This window comes from Colias philodice, chromosome 3, assembly GCF_061535455.1.
Source record: "Colias philodice isolate Cphi_HAF_F1 chromosome 3, ilColPhil1 Martin Lab GWU primary, whole genome shotgun sequence".
NCBI classification, from domain to species: domain Eukaryota; kingdom Metazoa; phylum Arthropoda; class Insecta; order Lepidoptera; family Pieridae; genus Colias; species Colias philodice.
In genome coordinates, this window is record NC_143088.1 from 1,483,711 (window position 1) to 1,503,395 (window position 19,685).

The 19,685-nt window shown below is 33.1% G+C and overlaps 2 protein-coding genes across 2 annotated transcripts; one reads left to right on the top strand and one right to left on the bottom strand.

Moving 5' to 3' along the window:
• Positions 1 to 2,554: 2,554 nt before the first annotated feature.
• Polr2I (RNA polymerase II subunit RpII15) lies at positions 2,555 to 3,147 on the bottom strand. The gene has a single exon (XM_089714938.1). The coding sequence runs from the start codon at positions 2,990 to 2,992 to the stop codon at positions 2,612 to 2,614; it is 381 nt and encodes a 126-aa protein (XP_089571064.1). The 5' UTR covers positions 2,993 to 3,147; the 3' UTR covers positions 2,555 to 2,611.
• Positions 3,148 to 6,848: 3,701 nt separating this feature from the next.
• On the top strand, positions 6,849 to 9,848 carry RpS23 (ribosomal protein S23). Its single transcript, XM_089712483.1, has 5 exons — positions 6,849 to 6,953; positions 7,302 to 7,461; positions 8,023 to 8,221; positions 9,299 to 9,388; positions 9,775 to 9,848. Exons 1-4 carry the CDS (start codon positions 6,950 to 6,952, stop codon positions 9,365 to 9,367), a joined length of 432 nt encoding a protein of 143 aa, XP_089568609.1. The 5' UTR covers positions 6,849 to 6,949; the 3' UTR covers positions 9,368 to 9,388; positions 9,775 to 9,848.
• Positions 9,849 to 19,685: the final 9,837 nt, after the last annotated feature.

Sequence of the window (19,685 nt, forward strand, 5' to 3'; positions counted from 1 at the left end):
TCTTACTAAGAATATTAATACTCGTATACCGAGAGCACATAAATAAATTTTAACCAACTCAAGACACGAAATAAATACACACAAGTCCTTTTCGTTAGGTATTTTCACAAAATTAGTACAGTCACATATTGCTGTTGGTACAAATAGTGGTCTAATCGCCATGACCGTGAATTTTTAGAAATAATAAAAAATAGCTTTACCCATAGCATGGCCCATAGTTAGAAATCTGTTCATAGGTTATTTAACTACCTATATTTTTAATTTTAATTAGTTTTTGTTAAGTAACTCTCTTCTTTGTATTAGTATTAATCCTGCTCTTCCCTCATCCAAAATCCGTCTTCCTTGAAGGTTGATATTCTTATGTACACTTGTTAAATATTGTCCTGCCTAGTATTTGTAGATTGTGTTGATAGATAACGTTATTTAGATGTAGGCATTGACTAATGTATAATTAAAAAAAATAATAATATAAGGGTAACAGTGTTTGAAGGCCTTTAGTTCTTAAGTTGCAATAGAGGTTTAGCGAGTATTTTTAAATTTGCCGCCATTTTGTAAAATTGAAAATGGCGGCAAATACGAAATGATTAGTTACGAAATGTTAATAATTAACTAAAAATCTAAGAAAAATTTGGTGTGGAGTGTTTGATACTGTTAATGAACACCATGTTTTATTCAGAACTTTTAAAGTCAATTATTAAGAATGAAGTCGGATGAAAATGTGAGTGGGTATATGTATTTTTGAATCCCAATTCATGGATTGGTGTTGAGGAATAAAATGAACAAAGTACTTAATCCATATTAAAAATAAAAACATACATTAAGTATGATTTTCACATTTTCCTTACAATTGCCAACATAAGGCATTGCAACTTCAGAACTAAAACAGTATGTGGATTGAATTCTTTAAACATAAAGCACTTTAATATTTTACGGCCTGCTTTTGTAGCAGATTGAAACATTTGTAATGGTTGTATAGCAAGACACTTGTTATTATCAATTTAAATGCACAAGTAAGAGAATCGAGGTTATAATTTAAGGTTGCAAAGATTATACATTTAAGCTTCATCAGTTATTGTAAGACCACAGTTATTACAGCAAGGTATCTTTTCATACATCTTTAATTTTATAATGTAGATGCTGATTTACAAATATGTAATAACTTCCTGAAGAAGGGTAAATATTATGAAAAGTTGTGTATCACCAATTGCCAAGTAATGCAGCAAACCATTACACGCATTAGGTATCTATACAAAGAAAAATAAAAAAGAATTTGCCTTGATAGCTGTGGTCTTACCTGATGATACCTACATTAAGTTAGTCTTTTTATCATAATCTGGTTTCCATAACACAAGCGAAAAGCTTAGTATGGGATCAGATCGTGCCGTGTGTGAAAATTGTCCCGAAATATTTTAATATAGGCTAATATTTGTTGCACTAGAGCCTAGATATAGACTTAGCTTATAATAGAAATAAAGCCTGGTCTATGAGAGAATTACTACTAATTGTTGTTAAAATGAAAGTCCAAATAGATAGAATATATAGCTTTTTAATTTTTATAAAATAAGTTAATTGAACGCTTTTATAATGGTTATGTATAGCATATTTAATATTGAGCTTTTTATATAGTTACTAGCGGTCCGCCCGGCTTCGCCCGTGGTACATATGAAAAATAGATGTTGGCCGATTCTCAGACTTACCCGATATGCACAGAAAATTTCATAAGAATCGGTCCACCCGTTTCGGAGGAGTATGCAGACTAACATTGTGACACGAGAATTTTATATATAAGATAAGTTATATTGCTATTAATTTAAAACTTTTGAATATACTCCTTTTATTTTTATTAATAATGATTAATTGAGATTTTAAGAGCTATTACGCACTGACGACCAGTCGCCGGCGACTCAGTTGCCGGCGACTGGACTTACTCCTGGACGACTGACGATAAGTGCGCAAGCCCCTATTTAAACTATAGAGTCACAGTCGCCGGCGACTGAGTCGCCAGCGACTGGTCGACAGTGCGTAATAGCTCTAAAGGCCTATCAGCCATCATTATGTTTTGAATATTATTTTTTACTGTTGTTTTGCTTATAAAATTGTGTAAGTTAAACACGGTTTTTATATTTGGCAATCTTTAGTTAAATTAGTTGTACAATTAAAGGCTGTGAATTGTTAATTGTTATAAATGTGGCTTGGCAATATTTTCAGTTAATAAAAATATACTTTAATAATGTGTTTTATTTTCATATGAAACCTTTGAATGTAAAATGAGTCATCTGTGCCCTTATGGGGTGTGGTGTAGATGCTTAAGGCATTATATATCTATTTCTTCAAATGACTTTCTTTAGGGACAAGTGTATCAGCCTTTTGAATCTTGTAAGAACAATAGATCTGGCTTAACATAGTAGGAATAAAGAGATTCAAAAGTAGCAATGAATTAAATTGATATTACAATATCCTAATTTGTAATAATCATTCCTACAGATTAAGAAAAACAAGAATGGTACAAATCCAGTAGGCAAGATATCATGAAGGTTAAATAAAAATCCAAATGTTGTACTTACACTTTATTATACTTTAAATTCCCTATAAATATAACCATTATTAATATTCACTCAGTCCATCTATGCTTGCAACTGGTACATACATAATAGAGCCTCATCTCTTCTTCAGCTCGTCTAGTTTGACCCTGGAAGAATACAGCTTCTCTGTGATTGCATTTTGGACACGTATGATCCTTCGTACGGGGTAGAGTTGGGTCACTAACGACATCGGGATTTATATGAGTCAATTCATCAACTTCGTGCATAATTTTGTTCACGTACACACAGTTGGAATCTGCAAGTTGCTTGTAATCGCAATTTCTACAAGCGTATAACAAAACTTTGTTGTTTTTATCTTCGCGCGGGTAAAGCATGTTATTGCATTCTTGACAGAACTGAATACCAACGTAGCCCGGGCCACCGTCTTTTCTTCCAAGATTTAATGTCATATCGCCAAAAGTACTTTACAAAATTGAAGTAATAATGTATATTCTTCAAGTTTTGGATACTGCTTTTAAAAATATGATGTATTTTTGCAGACTGTTGTGTGTTATTGTAAATTGTCAATTTCTATACCGAAATTTCGAGATTTTGACAACTGACAATTCTTTTTTTACATACAATACCTACCACAGATAATCTACCTACTACACATATTGCAAATAATTCATATATAATAAATTTTACAATAAAAAGTAGTAAATAAGTTACATTAGGCCCGTAGCACACCTCCGCTGCAGAACTGTAACAGCGGAACCGCAGTAGTTTCGCTCTGTCTTGTCCCGTGTACGAGAAGCGGAACAGTAGCGAAACTGCCTGTTCTAACACATACATCTAACTATTTTTTATCTCTTTCTTCGCGCGGTTTCGCGGATCTCTTCTAACGCCAGCCACACTACCGCGCTAACGCCGCCATTTTGTTTCGGTTCCGCATTGTTTTCGCGCTTGTTTGTCAAAATCGACAAAAATAAAACGCGGAACTACATTGTTATTGTAAAAGAGTATGTAAATCATCAAAACTCTGAGGGGTCATTCTAAAAATACATATGTATATGTATAGAAACGATCTTCATGGGACTCGAGTTCTTTACATAGTAGGTTTTCTCCTAATTTCTGTCTTTTTTTATTAATCTCATGCACCCAAATTCTACGAGTTTTATGTCTTTTCAAAGTTAAAGTCCACAATAATATTTCTTCTTCCTCTGACTCCGATAACGACGACATTTCGCTTTGATCGTTGCTTCCGGACTGACTCGCATGAGGTTTCGCCGATGCCGGTTCTGCTACTCAAACTACACTTGATCACAGCGGAATTCATCTAGCGGTTCCGCGGTCATGGTTTCGCAGCGGAGGTGTGCTACGGGCGTTAGTGTTCCAATAGAGTGCAAATGTAATTTTCAAAAATTGGTTGTCTGTAAAGTCGGTTTCAACCAAGAAGCTTTTAACTTTTACACTGGAGATTGCACTATGACCATTAACTTGTCACAAGAAAATATAACCTTGAATGACGTCAGTGTTGTTTTTTGTCTCTTTCTGTGGGTGACCACACTGGTTTGTATATTCAGGATTTTTCGAAATAGAAAAAACTAAAAATAATGGTCTATAAATAATAACGATATACATATATTTTTAACAGTATTTATATTATAATATAACTGGTAAATATGCAATCACTACATGCCTAAATACATTTTCAGATTATATAGGTACTTTGTAAATACTTTTGTTATTTTAGTATAAATATTCAGTGAAATATAATGTTTTCCTGGTGGTTAATTATAATATAATTAAAATTACTTTATCCACAGTTGAGACGCAGTAACAAGAATGTGGTAAATAAAAAGGTATAGGACTTTTCAAAAGGTATTTTTTTTCTGGACCGTAATCCTCAGGCTTAAAATGCAAACTGCATATTCTGGCATGTTGATAAATTTTACCCTTGATAGGCACTATGTACAGCCATTTATTTCTTTTTATTTCATTTTTTGGAAAGCTGAAATAAGTAAAACAAAAAAATTTGGTAAGTTAAAAGAACTATTAATTTCTATGTTAAAGAAGAACAAACATAAAACCACATGTGAGTGCAATATCGATGTCGTGCGTTGTTTCATTACTAGTATAAAAATCTTTGAAATGGTGTTCTAAATGTTCATCATAAGTTTGTTAACTATTACAATATTTTCTCTTCGCTATCCGTAAAAACTCGTCATCATGGTTACCTTACTTGTTAAATTGGTTTATTGAAAAATGATGAAATTATTAGGAAAAGAAGATAGATAGAAGATATTTAGCATGATTGATTACTAAAATGATGATAAAATTGACGATTTTTGCCATGAAAATGATTCTAAACAGGTAAATGCATGAGTATTGAGGAATATTGTAAATAGCGTAAATGTACACTTGCCTGTGAAATTTTATGCCAGAATTTGGTGTCCAAAAACTTCTGCAATTTTTCACAATGCAATACATTATTTATATTCGGAAAATATTTATTAAATACGCAACAATATTAACTTAAATATTCGAAGCGACGCAATTTTTTTGACACATGCCATATTGTCAAAGTGAGAGTTGCTACAATTTTACTATGGTAACTACCCATAATCAGGGAGTATCGCTTTTAAAGTGAAACTTTTATTACATCGTCTCAAACTTTTTGGTCTGTGTAGCGCATGTCGCGTGTATCGCGGCTGCCGAGTAGGTACCTACTCGGCAGCCGATCGTCACGCGACATGCGCTACACAAAGCAGTGTTCGGAACCGTTCGAACTGTTTCACTTTTACCGTGGTTTCATAAAACCACACAACATTTTTTTAATAATTGGTTCAGATACTTATTTTATTTAGCATAAATAATAATTGTCTCATCCAACAATGCTTCTGAATGACGTTGTTGGCAATTTATCAACAAACTCATGTACAAAAACTAACCTTTTGCACAGAATATTACAGCATACATAGTAGCCTTGGGAAAACTTCGTATTAACAGTGGCAATACCAAGTTAGGTGTGAAAGTGATAAAACACAACAACTGGGCAATATTTTCTTGTTACACGTCAAATGTTCATACCGAAATCTCCAGTGTATAAGATATAAGCTTCTTGGTTTCAACGATAGTTGAACGTGACAACGTCCGATTGTGCTTCTTTGTCGTTCGTTCCGCGCTCTCGCTCGCACTTCAAGCCTTACATGGAACGCCTCAGAGCGAGGTAACGCCGCATGAGTCATGTTTTTTCGTGCGTGCACGCGGCTCTATCGTATTATAAGACGTTGTCACGTCAATAATAGATATAACATGATTTAAATTTTGAAACAAAATGATTTGAAATCAGTATCATCAAATAAATCTTTAGAGTATTATTATTAACACGTTCGCGGACAGTAACGACCACTGGCGTCTAGACAGCTAAAAGTGATACGACAGTACGTCTGTCGACGTATCAGTTTTTACTTGCATAAAATCAGTACGCCAAACGACGAGCGATTTTTCATACTATCATAAAGAACGGCATGTTGTACTGTCATCACAGGTATAATTACGACTTTTGTACTGTCACTGCATTATTTACAAAAATTCGTCAAAGGAAGGTACTTCCACGCATACATTCATATTTTTTTACCCCTCTCCACGCGCACACTACGCCCGTGGGCGTCATGTTTGCATACGGTTAGTCGAGTACTGCGCCGCTGCGGTGATCCCGCGTGCCGCGTGTGAATTGTTGTTTAGAAAGTGAGTATTTTGTTTCCAACGTAATTTAATTGTTTTACTCATACGGGATGTACTAATTCAAGTCTAGTTGCTTATGTAAACAACATATTTATGTTGCTATTGTTTGTTGTGAACACGATTTTGTTGAACTAAATTTGTAACGAATATTTTTGCAAATGGCGTCTCGAGACTCGTTCGAAAAAGAACAAAAACGTCTTCAAGACCTGTTTGATGCAGCGTCTACCCCTGAATCGAGTCCATACCCATTTGCTGATGATGGTGACTATGAATCTGACGCTGAGTACTTAGGACGTTTACGCCTATATCCGTTCTGTCATATCATATGGTTTTTTAACCATGTTTTGTAACACTACGCCCCTGGGCAATGTATGAAAAAAAGTAGTGTCTCAGTAGCTGCAACCTGTAAACCAGCACTGTCCGCGAACGTGTTAAGTAACTTAGACCTATTAGAGTTAACCTGTTACTTTGTATTTTAGTCACTTAATTAAAATAACATACTTTAATTTTGTAAAGATTACAAGATAATAATATATTCTTTTATCTGTATTTATGTGTGGCAAGTGGCAACATTTTGTTTTTTTTTCTGTTGTTGGTAGCCATGATTCCAGATCGTTGTGGTTGGCGGAACCTTATTTCTTTTCCTATCCGTAGCCGATTGGTGTCGCGCTATCCAAATGGGTAAGCGGTAGTTTTGCGCCAAATTATTGTAGTTTCTATGTTATTATTGTTTTAAGTTGTGTTAATAAGTGTGAAAAGAAGTCTCGCGATGCAGAAGTGATGGTTCTATTAGTTTTGAGTTAAAAAAATGATGTAATTCCAAAATATCTGCATGCCTAGGTGTCGGCCATGGCGCAGACATGTTTTTCTCGTGGTGCATTATTAAATCCATTTGAATCTCGTAAACTCTACGATTATTTAGAGGTACAATTAAGTATTTTCGATGCATAACGCAGTCCCAAAAGTGATTAGTGTTGATTTTTACGATGCTTGAAAACATTGGTTAGAACCGGTGATTTTGAATTTCAGGCAAACCCCGTGGTATACGCACGGCGCGTAAGCACGTGAACCATCGTCGTGAGCAACGATGGGCTGACAAGGAGTTCAAAAAAGCCCACATGGGCACAAGGTGGAAGGCCAATCCCTTCGGAGGTGCTTCTCACGCTAAAGGCATCGTTCTGGAGAAAGTGTAAGTATCAGTGATGGAAGTGCGTGTTATATACGTAAATAGTGAAGTGTTACAAGTGCTACAAGAAAGTGTCGAAGTAAAACAGTGAGTGCGTCATATCGAAGGTGCGAGGATGTCTCCGCGCGTGGTATTATTCCTGTGAATGTGTTGTAGCTACAATCACAGGATAATACTGCGAGTGGCGGCTTCTGGCGACGAGACGAGAAGCGGCGGGTGCGGTATGTGACACTGAACACATGTGGGTCAACGAACTTTCGAGCGTGTTATTTACTGTTATTACCGTTAAAAACTTTCATTGATCTAACTGTTGTGTGTGTACTGCGTGTAAATCATAATAATGCATGTCCTTATTAATGCCAAGTTAATAATGCGAGTGATTTCGTACTTTTTCAATAACAAAACTTTGATGTAACTAAATCTATGAATGTAATTTTTACATGATCTGTATTAACTAGATGTTATAGCCGTTCTTTTACTTCTTCTAGACATGCATTATGATCAAAATATCTTTCTATATCTGTTTTGAATATAGAAAATTAATTAAACTGTTTGATATTGCAGAGGTGTTGAAGCTAAACAGCCCAACTCTGCTATCCGCAAGTGCGTCAGGGTGCAGCTGATCAAAAACGGCAAGAAAGTGACAGCGTTCGTCCCGAGGGACGGTTGTCTCAACCACATTGAGGAGAACGACGAAGTATTAGTAGCGGGTTTCGGTCGTAAGGGTCACGCTGTTGGTGATATTCCCGGAGTGCGATTCAAGGTAAATATTGTTTAATTAATTTTTATATTAAGTACAAAAAAGAGCATGAGCCCTTCAAATTGATTCTTTAATGAGTCAATTATGCTCTCTTTATGATCATTTTATATTCTTCCTTGTATAATTATTGATGTCAATTTAAGGATATATTACTTTTCCTCATAATTAAAATTGTATCCGAGTTGTTGACCCAAACATATATAAATAGGAAAGAAAAGGCCACAGTGGTTGATTAAATTATTGAACAACATGCCATTTAATTGAATAGGTATTAAAAATAATTTATTTTTAATGAGTAAAAGTTTTTATGTATTATAGTGGATGAATTTGATGACAAAGTTTTAATAACTTATAATCATTATACAAAATATAACTAGACTTCATATAATATAAGCTAGCCAAAGTCATCTGGTTTAGCTAATATTGATTATTGATACATTACTCTACAGTTTTTACATTGTACTGTACTTTTTAAGCATTTCATAACAAATATACACTATCACATTCAAATCCTACATACTAAATTTATAAATGCGAAAGTTTGTGAGGATGTGTGTGTTTGTTACTCTTTCACGCAAATACTACTCAACCGATTACAATGAAATTAAGCACACATATAGAGGGTAACTTGGATTAACACATAGGATAGGTTTTATCCCGGAAATCCCATCTATGCGGGCGGAGAGCTAGTGCTTTATACAATGAGAAATTCCTCAACAAATAGTCATCTTTCATTTATAAAATTAACTATTTTTCATTTCTAGTATTGTGTAAAGTTTTTATAAAATTTCCAATATTCCTTTCACTACTCGTATCAATATGAATACTTTAAACATAACTTAACTATCTTGAACCAATGCTCAGCGAAAACATTCTCAATCATACTTACAATTTTATCTCCCTTTTGTTATTGTAAACAATATTGATATCTTAGTCAGGTGCATGATGATTAGCCAATGATTTTGGAGTATTTGCTACTCTGAATGCCCTGATGCATCGCAATGTACTGAGTTTATCAAGTATTTGTATAATTATTTATCTAAATAAATGTTTTCAAAGCTAAATAACTTGTGATTTCAGGTAGTGAAGGTGGCCAATGTGTCATTGCTGGCTCTATACAAAGAGAAGAAGGAAAGGCCTAGGTCGTAGGTCATCTTACATTGTGATAAGGTGTGTGTATTTTATAATTTTAATAAGTTGTTGATCTGTGGAAAGCTACTTGTATTGTTTGTCAGTTTTGTGTATATCACGGTCTCTACCAATATATTTTTTTCCATTAGTATTGTTAAAAGATTTTGCTCCCTTTTGCACAGTCATAATAATCCCAGATTGAGCACTAATAAGCTTATAGAAGTATGAATTAAATGAAATTTCAGAACTTACCTAACCACTATTGATATAAAAAATACATAATTAAATTTTAAAATGATGTTATCTCTATTTGCTACTACTGAATGCCATGACGTTATATATTTACTGATTCAATTTCTTGACTATTAGTAGTTTTCTACTTATTATAATTTCTTGTAATAACATTATTTTTTCTCTTGTTTCAGTGCAGCGTCGCTCTAAGTGTAACTTTTTTAAAATGATAAAATCAAGTACGCAATAAAGCTGTGTGTACGACCAATTTCGTGTTTTATTTTCTCAAAACCTTAACATTTACACCTTCGTCATGATTTACTTCACCCAATGATAATACATAAAAAGATTTTCGTATGGATAAATATCAGAAACATGCTATGCTAAAAATATTTCTAAAATAAAAATTTTGCTCTTGCTTTGTAAGAGTCAAATTTACTCATTTGGCCATTAGCCGCCGCAAACCGGCGGAAAGAAATACTCTACGATCTCTCAGAATAAAGTAAAATGTTTGAGTTATTTATTGCAACTAAATTTAAGTTTCCTGGTTAATCATCTATACAATATTCCTATACCAAAACTGTAAACTGTGACAGAAAAAACAGAGTTCAACTGTACATTGAATAAAATAAGAAAATACCCATGGATCATACATTCATGCAAGACACAAATCTTTTGAAATATTCTGTTGGCAAACTTATTCACAAAAACTACTGGACGAATTTTGATCTTCGTTTGAATTTGAATCTACGCATGCGCGGTCGCGGGCCTAGATAGGGAAGTCTTGAATACAGTCTGATAGCCTTTGCAGTACCTACGTAAATTTAAACTAAGTTCTATTTTATAATCAAATATTTGAGCCACGCGAATAATTAGTAGGTAGTTGAAAATCTTATAGGTAATAATATAACAAATCTATAGGTACCTACCATGCAAACCTCTGAACGAAACCGTAGTGGTTTTCTTTGTTGTAGATTTTCAAAATTTATTCTAAACTACTACAAGCACTTCCAATGAATCATAAATATTACAAAATATTCCTCAGCCACATGAATATGTAGTGTAGGTAACTAACACGACTATTACCAGGTTCTAGTCCCGGTACCTACCATCCGGGATAGCCTTTCTGTTAGTTGAAGAATATTTCGAACCGGTCCTGTACGAGACTATTCATTTCAAATAAACTCACTTATTTTATATTTTTATCCTCTTTATTATACATACTACATATTAGCACAGACTAATAATAATATACTACGTATATTAGTAAGCCAGTAGAAATCGACACTAAAAACCCCTAAATTCGCAAAGCACGATGTAGTGCTGCATTTTTGGTATGTTGTTTGGATCAGTTAGGGTGATGTAAATCCCAATTTGCAACTTCGAAAAAGTTGTGCTCGCTGCGCACTACATGATAAACTGCGAAAATTTTGGACCTTTTTCACTTTTTGCTCTAAAAGTCTTACTATGCGTTTATGAGAAAGAGCAATGAGGGAATGTGGAGTGCACTTGTGTTTGCAAGCAAACACGTTTTAAAATAATTATTATAAAACAAACTATGCACTCTAAAAATCTAGGGCCCCTGATCTGGTAAAATTATTTCGTGTGGAAGAGGAACAAACAAAACAAAATCGTGTTTATCATATGAGTAGAATACCTCCTGGCCCCTGGGCTAGTACTAATGCAGATTGAGGTCTGCTGGCTGAGATTGTAACGGAAGGACCAAAGACTAAAGCGCGTCACACACGGTGAAGATTTTATCTTAAGATACTGTTATATTTTATATTACAGTATCTTAACGCATCCGGTATCAGCGTTCGGACCATCATTTTTCTTTTTGTCATTGCGTACTAACCCTCCTGTAGAACCGCCATCCTGTTACAAATGACCCACAAAATTTCGCGTCATTTGTAACAGGGTGGCGGTTCTACAGGGGTGGGTGGTACGCAATGACAAAAAGAAAAATGATGGTCCGAACGCTGATACCGGATGCGTTAAGATACTGTAATATAAAATATAACAGTATCTTAAGATAAAATATTATAGTATCTTCACCGTGTGTGACGCGCTTAATTACGGCACTAGAATTTAAATAGATAGGTAAATAGTTAGGTATCAAAAATCGGTTCACCCAGACGGCAATTGCGATTTAAGAGGTAACAAACAAAAAAAAATAGTCGAATTGAGATGCTCCTCCTTTCGAACTCGAATGAAAAACCAAACATGCCTGACGCCTAGCACCATCTATCGATATTTCTATGGAATTGAAAATTTTAGTGTTTATAGTAAAACTAGCTATGCCGCCCGCTTTCACAGCCCACGGACGAACCCTATTGCCTGACCTTGATATTTTGATGTAAAACCTATATTCCTGTTAATTTTTATCCAAATCTGTTGGTACCTAGTTTTAACGTGAAAATCCTTCAACTTTTGTGTACTTACTACTTAACTATATATAGGTATGGTATTCTACTGGCGTGACGTCTGAATGTCCAGCAACTCATTTCACCACTTTATTTGCGCCATTACTGTGTAAAATTATAGCTTTCAGTGACTAGTATAACTGTATAATATCTATGTATCTGTGTTTCATAGCAATACCATGGACGAATATAATTTAAATATTTATTTGTCTATGGCAATACTTTTGAAGTTAAACCAGATACAGACAGGTAGACGGAAACTGCGAAACTCTTGTTATTGAGCATTTTGAGTAACGACAATTTCTATTATTGAAAAGGTACCTATACTTCTTCCATTTATTTCAAAATGTGTCAGTAAGGGTGCTTTTCCACCAGAGATGTGTTATGCTACTTGCTGTGGATGCGTTTGATAACTACCAATCCTTATTCATTGATGCATATAGCCTAACATAGAAACGTATTCAACTAAGATACGTTTTTTATATTATGGAAGGATGCGTGCTATTGGATGCGTGTTCGGTGTTATGCTTATGGATGCATGCTGCGGATAGTCACGAGTGAGTGCAATGTGCAAAGCGGACTACATCACACAGCACGAGCTGCGCATCTCCACATCTTACTTACACCGTTACATAGCATCAGTGGAAACGGTCACATATTTACTCAGCATAAATAGATAGCTGCATAGCACATAATATAGGGTGGAAAAGCACCGTTTCTATCAAAAATTACAACTAATATCGTCTTAGTTTGTAGAGTTTATTTTAAGTGTGAAGGTTCGCCAAATAAAACACGTCATAAAATTATATTCGCATTTATTACAATACACGTAAACATAATAATTACAGCGATAATTACATAAAATATACAAAATAAACAAATTACAAATGTATTACAATCATGTAAAACTTTGCACGTGCAAATGCGACTAGAAGGCGACTTGTAACGGTTGAATATTATTTTAAACCTAGATTTTTGATTCAACTTTTAATATTAAAAAAAAAAAAAATCATTTCTTAACCTCGATCGCCCAGCACAAGTTGTTGAATAGACTAATTTCTACATATTATATTTAATAAAAAAAAACTTGAAATTTGTATTTTATGGTAAAAAATAACGTATTTATTAGAAATTAAATATACGTTTATCTTTTAACAGTAATAATTTCAATGAAGCAGGTCTGATTTTAACATTTGCATAAAATTCATAATTTGATTAAAACATATTCGATATAAAAAAAATATTGCTTTAAAAAATTCAATAAAATTATATTAAATATTTATAATTAACTTAAAATTGTACACTATACATTTGGTCGAACGCAATATACAACGAAAATTGATACTTATAATTATTTATTATCAACTAACAAACCGGGCGAACTCCGTTTCGCCACCAGAGACACCTTTTCTTTGCTATAAACCTCACGGAGCCCGAGACCTTTCCAACGAATGCAAAACCGTGGAAATCGGTTCGTGCGTTCTGGAGTTATAGCGTCAGGAAGGAAAACCCGACTTATTTTTATATAGTAGATTATGTACTTATTCATGAACAAGAGATGCAAGACTAAAAAAAGAACACGATTTGAAAAAAAAAACTTGTAAATGTCATCTCCTATAAAAACCAATTTTTTCCAAACTGTAGTAGTTATAACTTAATATACACAGACTAATAATAATATACTACGTATACAACTACTACAACAAACAATAATTAACACACATATCTTTTAAATTCATGAATAAGTATATAAATCATACAAGCTCAAATCTATTTAAGCTTTGCAAAATGAAGTGTAAAAAAACCTCCATATCATATTTTATTAATACAAGTATTGCATTCTTAACAATATTATAATACACGGTATATTTACATGTTCGCATTTATTAGATAATCCACAGTCGGTCTTACTTGCTATTTGAAAAAAAAAAAGCTTAATAATTGTTTTTTTTTCCATTTGTGCTTATCAACTGCATATTAATTTGCGCATAGCGAGTGATTTTGTGACCAATGTACTAAATAAAATTATGTATTTCCCTTTCAATTCCACTTTTAATACCAAATAACTAAATTAAATATCAATTTGTACAATTCAATTCTGAAAAAAAAAGTGTTAAAAGAGAAAATAAGTTTTAATGGTTCTAAAAATCAAATATTTATAAATTATAATTACAAATATTAATCACAATTGAAATAAATTTAATAATTATCTAAATAAAAGCATCGATATTCATGCTCACACGTAATTAGGTATATTACAAGCAAATTTGCGCTTTACAAATATAAATAAGTGTTCATTTTCAATAACTATATACAAAATCTTCGCGTAAATTCACTTATTGAAATACAGTCGCGTACTATTTAACAAATTAATATTTACTTGAGAAATATTGAAAATTACTAGAACTCTTGTCATCTCTACTGCAAGTCTTCTTAACTCCATTAACATAAAAAAGAGAAAGAGAGATAGAAAAGAGACAAAATACTATAAATGAAGGGAGAGATTTCTAGTCATAACAGAAATATCTGATCTGATAGACAAAGAAAAAAAGAAAAGATTTTATCATGAATCTTGCAGTGATATTTCGGAAATATGTATGTATAAAACAAAGGATTGTGACATTAGTTTAAAAAAATCTATGCACAAATATTAAAATCGGATATTCACCGTTGATCTTCCGAGTGTTTGTCATAGATGGCGTTATATTCAAAGATGAACAGCGAATTCTAGTTTTTTCCAATATCTCCTTCTACCCTATACCTAATCTACGCAATTATTCAATCTTTTTCATTAAAAGCGTATACGTTCCTCGTCTCAAAAGCCAACGCATAACGTATTCAAATACTTTATTCACACCCGAAGGTCTTCCCTATGTTTTAGTATCAATAAATTCATATTTAGCGCAATTCAAAACAATCCTACCATTATTTTAAAAACGGTAACCGAAAATTTGAATAACTTAAATAGTTTAAAAATTTTAGGAAAACCAATTTCTATGGAGAAAAATTTTATATTGCGCTGTGCAATTACGTATGATACGTAATAAAAAAGCCACACCATAAAATGTTTCCATTCATACATTTTTAGTTTTTACTTACTCGCCCGAATAATGTTTAAACTTTAGATAACTGTAACAAAGTTCAAAACTTTTTATAGAAATAAGACGATATTGCGATAATAATTTTCAACAAATTAAAATATCTTTTTCTTTCTTCAATTACAAGTGCAAATGTTTTTTTTTTAATTACGCACTTAAAATCCAACATGGCGCCTATTATAAATCCGCGTCCGGTCCGTTAGAATTCATACATCACGTTACTTTGGTAACCGTTCATCTTATTGCAATCTACTTATAATTTGCCATCCGTGTTACAAAATAATGTCAGAAGTGTATTACAGTGTTCTATAGTGTTTATTTTAAATGATTTTTAATAAAAGTCTTCTAAACTTGGGCAGCTATACCTGCCTCTTTAACAATAATCAGATTAGTCTTGTCATCCATCTAGTCCAATCCAAAGAAGTGACGACAGTTGACAGTTTCGGGTTGCCATATAAAAGACAGCTAGCTAGATAGAATAAGATCGTTAGCCAGTGTGTTATAGTGTCCGTCCGTGTAGAGTAGTTTTGTGTAGTGTCGTGTAGTGTATTGTAGTGTAGTGTGTTGTACTGTCGGACCTTGAAGTGTATCGAACTGTTGGATCGTATAGTGTCCAGTAGCTTCCATCCGCGCAGTGTGGTGTACTGTGTTGTAGTGTCGGACTTTGTAGTCAGAGCAGGCTCGTGACAAAATTTTATGGGTGTTCACTTGAAATAAAACACTGAAAATACATGGAGTAAAGCAGTACATTTATCAAAAAAATTACTTATAAAGGAAATACATACGTCTTTCTTTTTGGTGTGCAAAAATATCTATAACTTAAAGCGACCGAACCGGCAACGTTTGCGGGAGCGGCGCTCCGAATTTTGCTATTTTTACATAGAAAATCTTCTGTTTCACGCGCGCAGGGCACTGGCAAACTCTCTCTTTCACTCCTATTGGATTTCGTATTAGGAAATGTACTAAATATTTTTTCATTGGAGCGCAATCGTGAGCGCTCCGCTTCGCGCGTTACTGTATAATACAGTATTATTCAGGTGTATGGAATGATGGAATGATGGATATATTCATTGGTATTGACAGTAGTTTTTTACGATGACGATTGATTTTAAATAGTAATAATTAATATTAAGGTGATTGCTACGATCTGTTCCCAGCCAATGTCCCGCTAGATGGCGCTGAATTCTACATTTCTAGTTTATTTGAGTTTTTGCGTAATTGGAATAGTCATCAAACCTAGGAATAGTCATGGCGGTTACTGAATATTATATTTTATTGAAATATGTTATATCATTGCCTTAAAATCCACCCAATTCGGTAAAATTATGCGTTTTAACATCTGTCATTGCATACAGGGTCGTTTACACACACAGACGTATACAAAAATGATAAAGATTTAACTCTAGATGGCGTGAATGTAAAGCGCGTCACACACGGTGAAGATACTACCTATAATATTTTATCTAATCTAGTAATATTTTATATTACAGTATCTTAAGGTATCCGGTATCAGCGTTCTGACCATCATTTTTCTTTTTTCGCTGTAGAACCGCCATCCTGTTACAAATGACCCACAAAGGAGAATGACCACGGGTGGTATCGGTAAAATTTTAGTTGTGCCACGTATTCGTTATATTGTTAATTCCTATTTGTATTTATAATGATCATATGTATCAATATTAAGTCTTAATTAAACCGGATAAATTGAAATAATAGTAAAAGTAAAAGTTTTTCTTTTGAAACATGTATGACTACGTATGGAATCGGTAAAATACTAGTTGTGTCACGTGTTCGTGATATTGTTAATTCCTATTTGTATTTATAATGATCATATTTATCACTATTAAGTTGTAATTATACCGAATAAATAGAAATAAAAGTAAAAGTTTTGTTTTGACACATACCTATATCTATCTCTCTTGCAAACGTCATATGTCATAGTTTCTATTTGAAATTTCAAATGAATGTGTTCGACGCATTGTTCGATGTTATTTTGAAATAATGTTTAAATTACGATTTACTTTTCACATTTGTCTTGTAAATTAAAATATTACCTATGTAATAAATGTAAAACTTAACGTTCATCGTTAGTTTAAACTCGATTAAGTAGTTTTTTGAAGTGTTGAATAAAACCATGGACTAATAGAATATATTCTATTAGTCCATGATAAAACTATTGTTTTATTTTTATTGTCGCGAACTGCGGCTTATTTACATAAAAACTATAATCATATCTAAAAGTACTAACATCAAGCTTTAAATTGAGCTATATTTCATCTTGACACAATAAGTTTGATTGTGATACCAAGTGCCATAGTCATTTGGGCAATCTCCTGTGGTTTTCATTTTTCTGTATGGGTAGACAAAACTTCAAAACGCCACCTGCTACGGTTTATATTATGAACGATTAGCTTTCCGCCCGCATTTTCAAAAAAAAACCCGTATAGTTCCCGTTCCCGTGGGGTTTCCGGGATAAAACCTATTCAATGTGTCCAAGTTACGTTCTATATGTGTGCTAAATTTCATTGTAATCGGTTCAGTAGTATTTGCGTGAAACACACACATACACATCCTCACAAACTTTCGCATTAGTAGGAAGTAGGATTGTTATAAAAATAAAAGTTATATTTGTTGGCGTAAACTATTTTATTGTAATTTTGGGAAATAAATAATGTCAAAATTGATTACCTACAATAAAACGCAGTTTTATTTTATTACCTACATTACACTATTGTTTTTTTTTATCAAAACATGTATTTGAAGTAGCAAAATAATATGATATTATGCTGATCCAAGCATTTTCACTCAAAACTAATATCACTAATGATTTGTAAAAGTAAATTATTTCAATATACATTTCATAACCAACAAGTAAGAATAATTATTCATACAACAACAAATCAAAAACACTATTTGCTATGGAAAAAAAACCAGGAAGGTGAAAAACATATTTACGATTTCGATGCACTCGACTTTTAGTAAAATAATAGGTAAAAATTATATTATGGTTTTGATCACAGACATATCTGTGGTTTTGATTTTAGCTACTAGTATCAGAAAGCTGCGTGTTCAATGCACGTCGGGGTCCCACAACTGTGGAGGAAGGAAGGTAGAATACCTCCATCGAATAAGTGAAGTTTCTCGACATACTCGATTTGCCGGCCGGCCTCAATGAAGATTGTCCGAAAGTTGTATATGTGCTCTGTAACGAAAAAATTTCGCTAGCGCGATTCAGAGTGAGGTGTCGTACAATATACCTAATGAAGTTTTTCATCTTTTTATTTTACTGCAAATACAAAATAAAAATTAAACAATGGTAATGTAAATTCTAAACAAACTACTACCAAAATACAATTAGAACAAAAATCATTTGACTGGTTGATTTCACCCAGAGGCCAGAGGCGGCTCGTGACAAAATTGTATGGGTGTTCACTTGAAATAAAACAACGAAAATACAATAGCGTAGCAGGATAATTTATTACAAAAAAAAAAATGAGCACCACATTTTATAAATGTCTATAACACTAAAAATTACAAAGTACAGGCTATTTCAAAACGAATTCAATGATTATCAATAATTAGTAAATCACCGAATTTGCATTCGCGAGCGTACCTACGCGTAGGTATCCATAGTGTTTGTACTAAAGGAATGGCAACGTTGCGTGAGACTCAAAACGCTACCTGCTACGGTATGAACGATTGTTATAAAAATAAAAGTTATACATATTTGTTGGCGTAAACTATTTTATTCATCATTAATTTTGGAAAATAAATAAATAAATAAAATAAATTGATTACAATAAAACGCAGTTTTATTTTATTACATTAGCACTTACACTATTGTTTTTTTTTATCAAAACATGTATGTATTTGAGTAGTTAGCAGCATATAATATTCTGAATTTCTGATCCATGCCTATTCACTCAAAACTAATAACACTAATGATTTGTAACAGTAAATTATTTCAATAGGTACTTATTTGAACATTTCATAACCAACAAGTAAGAATAATTCGTATACAAGATACAATAACAAATCTAATACACTATTTATTTTTTTATTATATTTCATTATGTGAAAATAACCAGGAAGGTGAAAAACATATTTACGAAAACAAAGTAACATATGGTTTTGCTATTAGCTATCAGGAAAAAAATCGTATTGGAACAAAAGAAGGATTGTAACTGAATTAGGTAATTAGGTATGTTTGTTTCTGGGACCTGGGTGCACCGTTTTCGACGACGCGACGGCCGACGCGTGACGTAAACGGAGTAGGTACTTACCTACATTGCTAAAACAAACTAAGTAATAAAATTGTGTGTCAGTCTGAAAATTCGCTAAAGCATATTTTACCAATGTTTGCAAGTTTGTGATTACTTTGATAGTTTATCGATTTATAATAATTGTATACTTATATCATTGTTTAAAAATATTCAAACACAATATGATATAGGTACTGATTTATCACTGGTTTCAGTGATGAACTGATGAGTCAATGTTAGCCACTATACTTTCGTCATACGTGTGTATGATTGATGTGATTTGCAACGTGGTGATATTTCAGAAAAATCACGGGTCAAATTG

Excerpts from the sequence above, each read along its gene's own strand:
- Polr2I (XM_089714938.1), bottom strand. The coding sequence starts at position 2,992 with ATGACATTAAATCTTGGAAGAAAAGACGGTGGCCCGGGCTACGTTGGT.
- RpS23 (XM_089712483.1), top strand. Across the intron at positions 7,462-8,022 it reads GGCATCGTTCTGGAGAAAGT|AGGTGTTGAAGCTAAACAGC; the intron begins GTAAGTATCAGT and ends TTGATATTGCAG. Across the intron at positions 8,222-9,298 it reads TTCCCGGAGTGCGATTCAAG|GTAGTGAAGGTGGCCAATGT; the intron begins GTAAATATTGTT and ends TTGTGATTTCAG.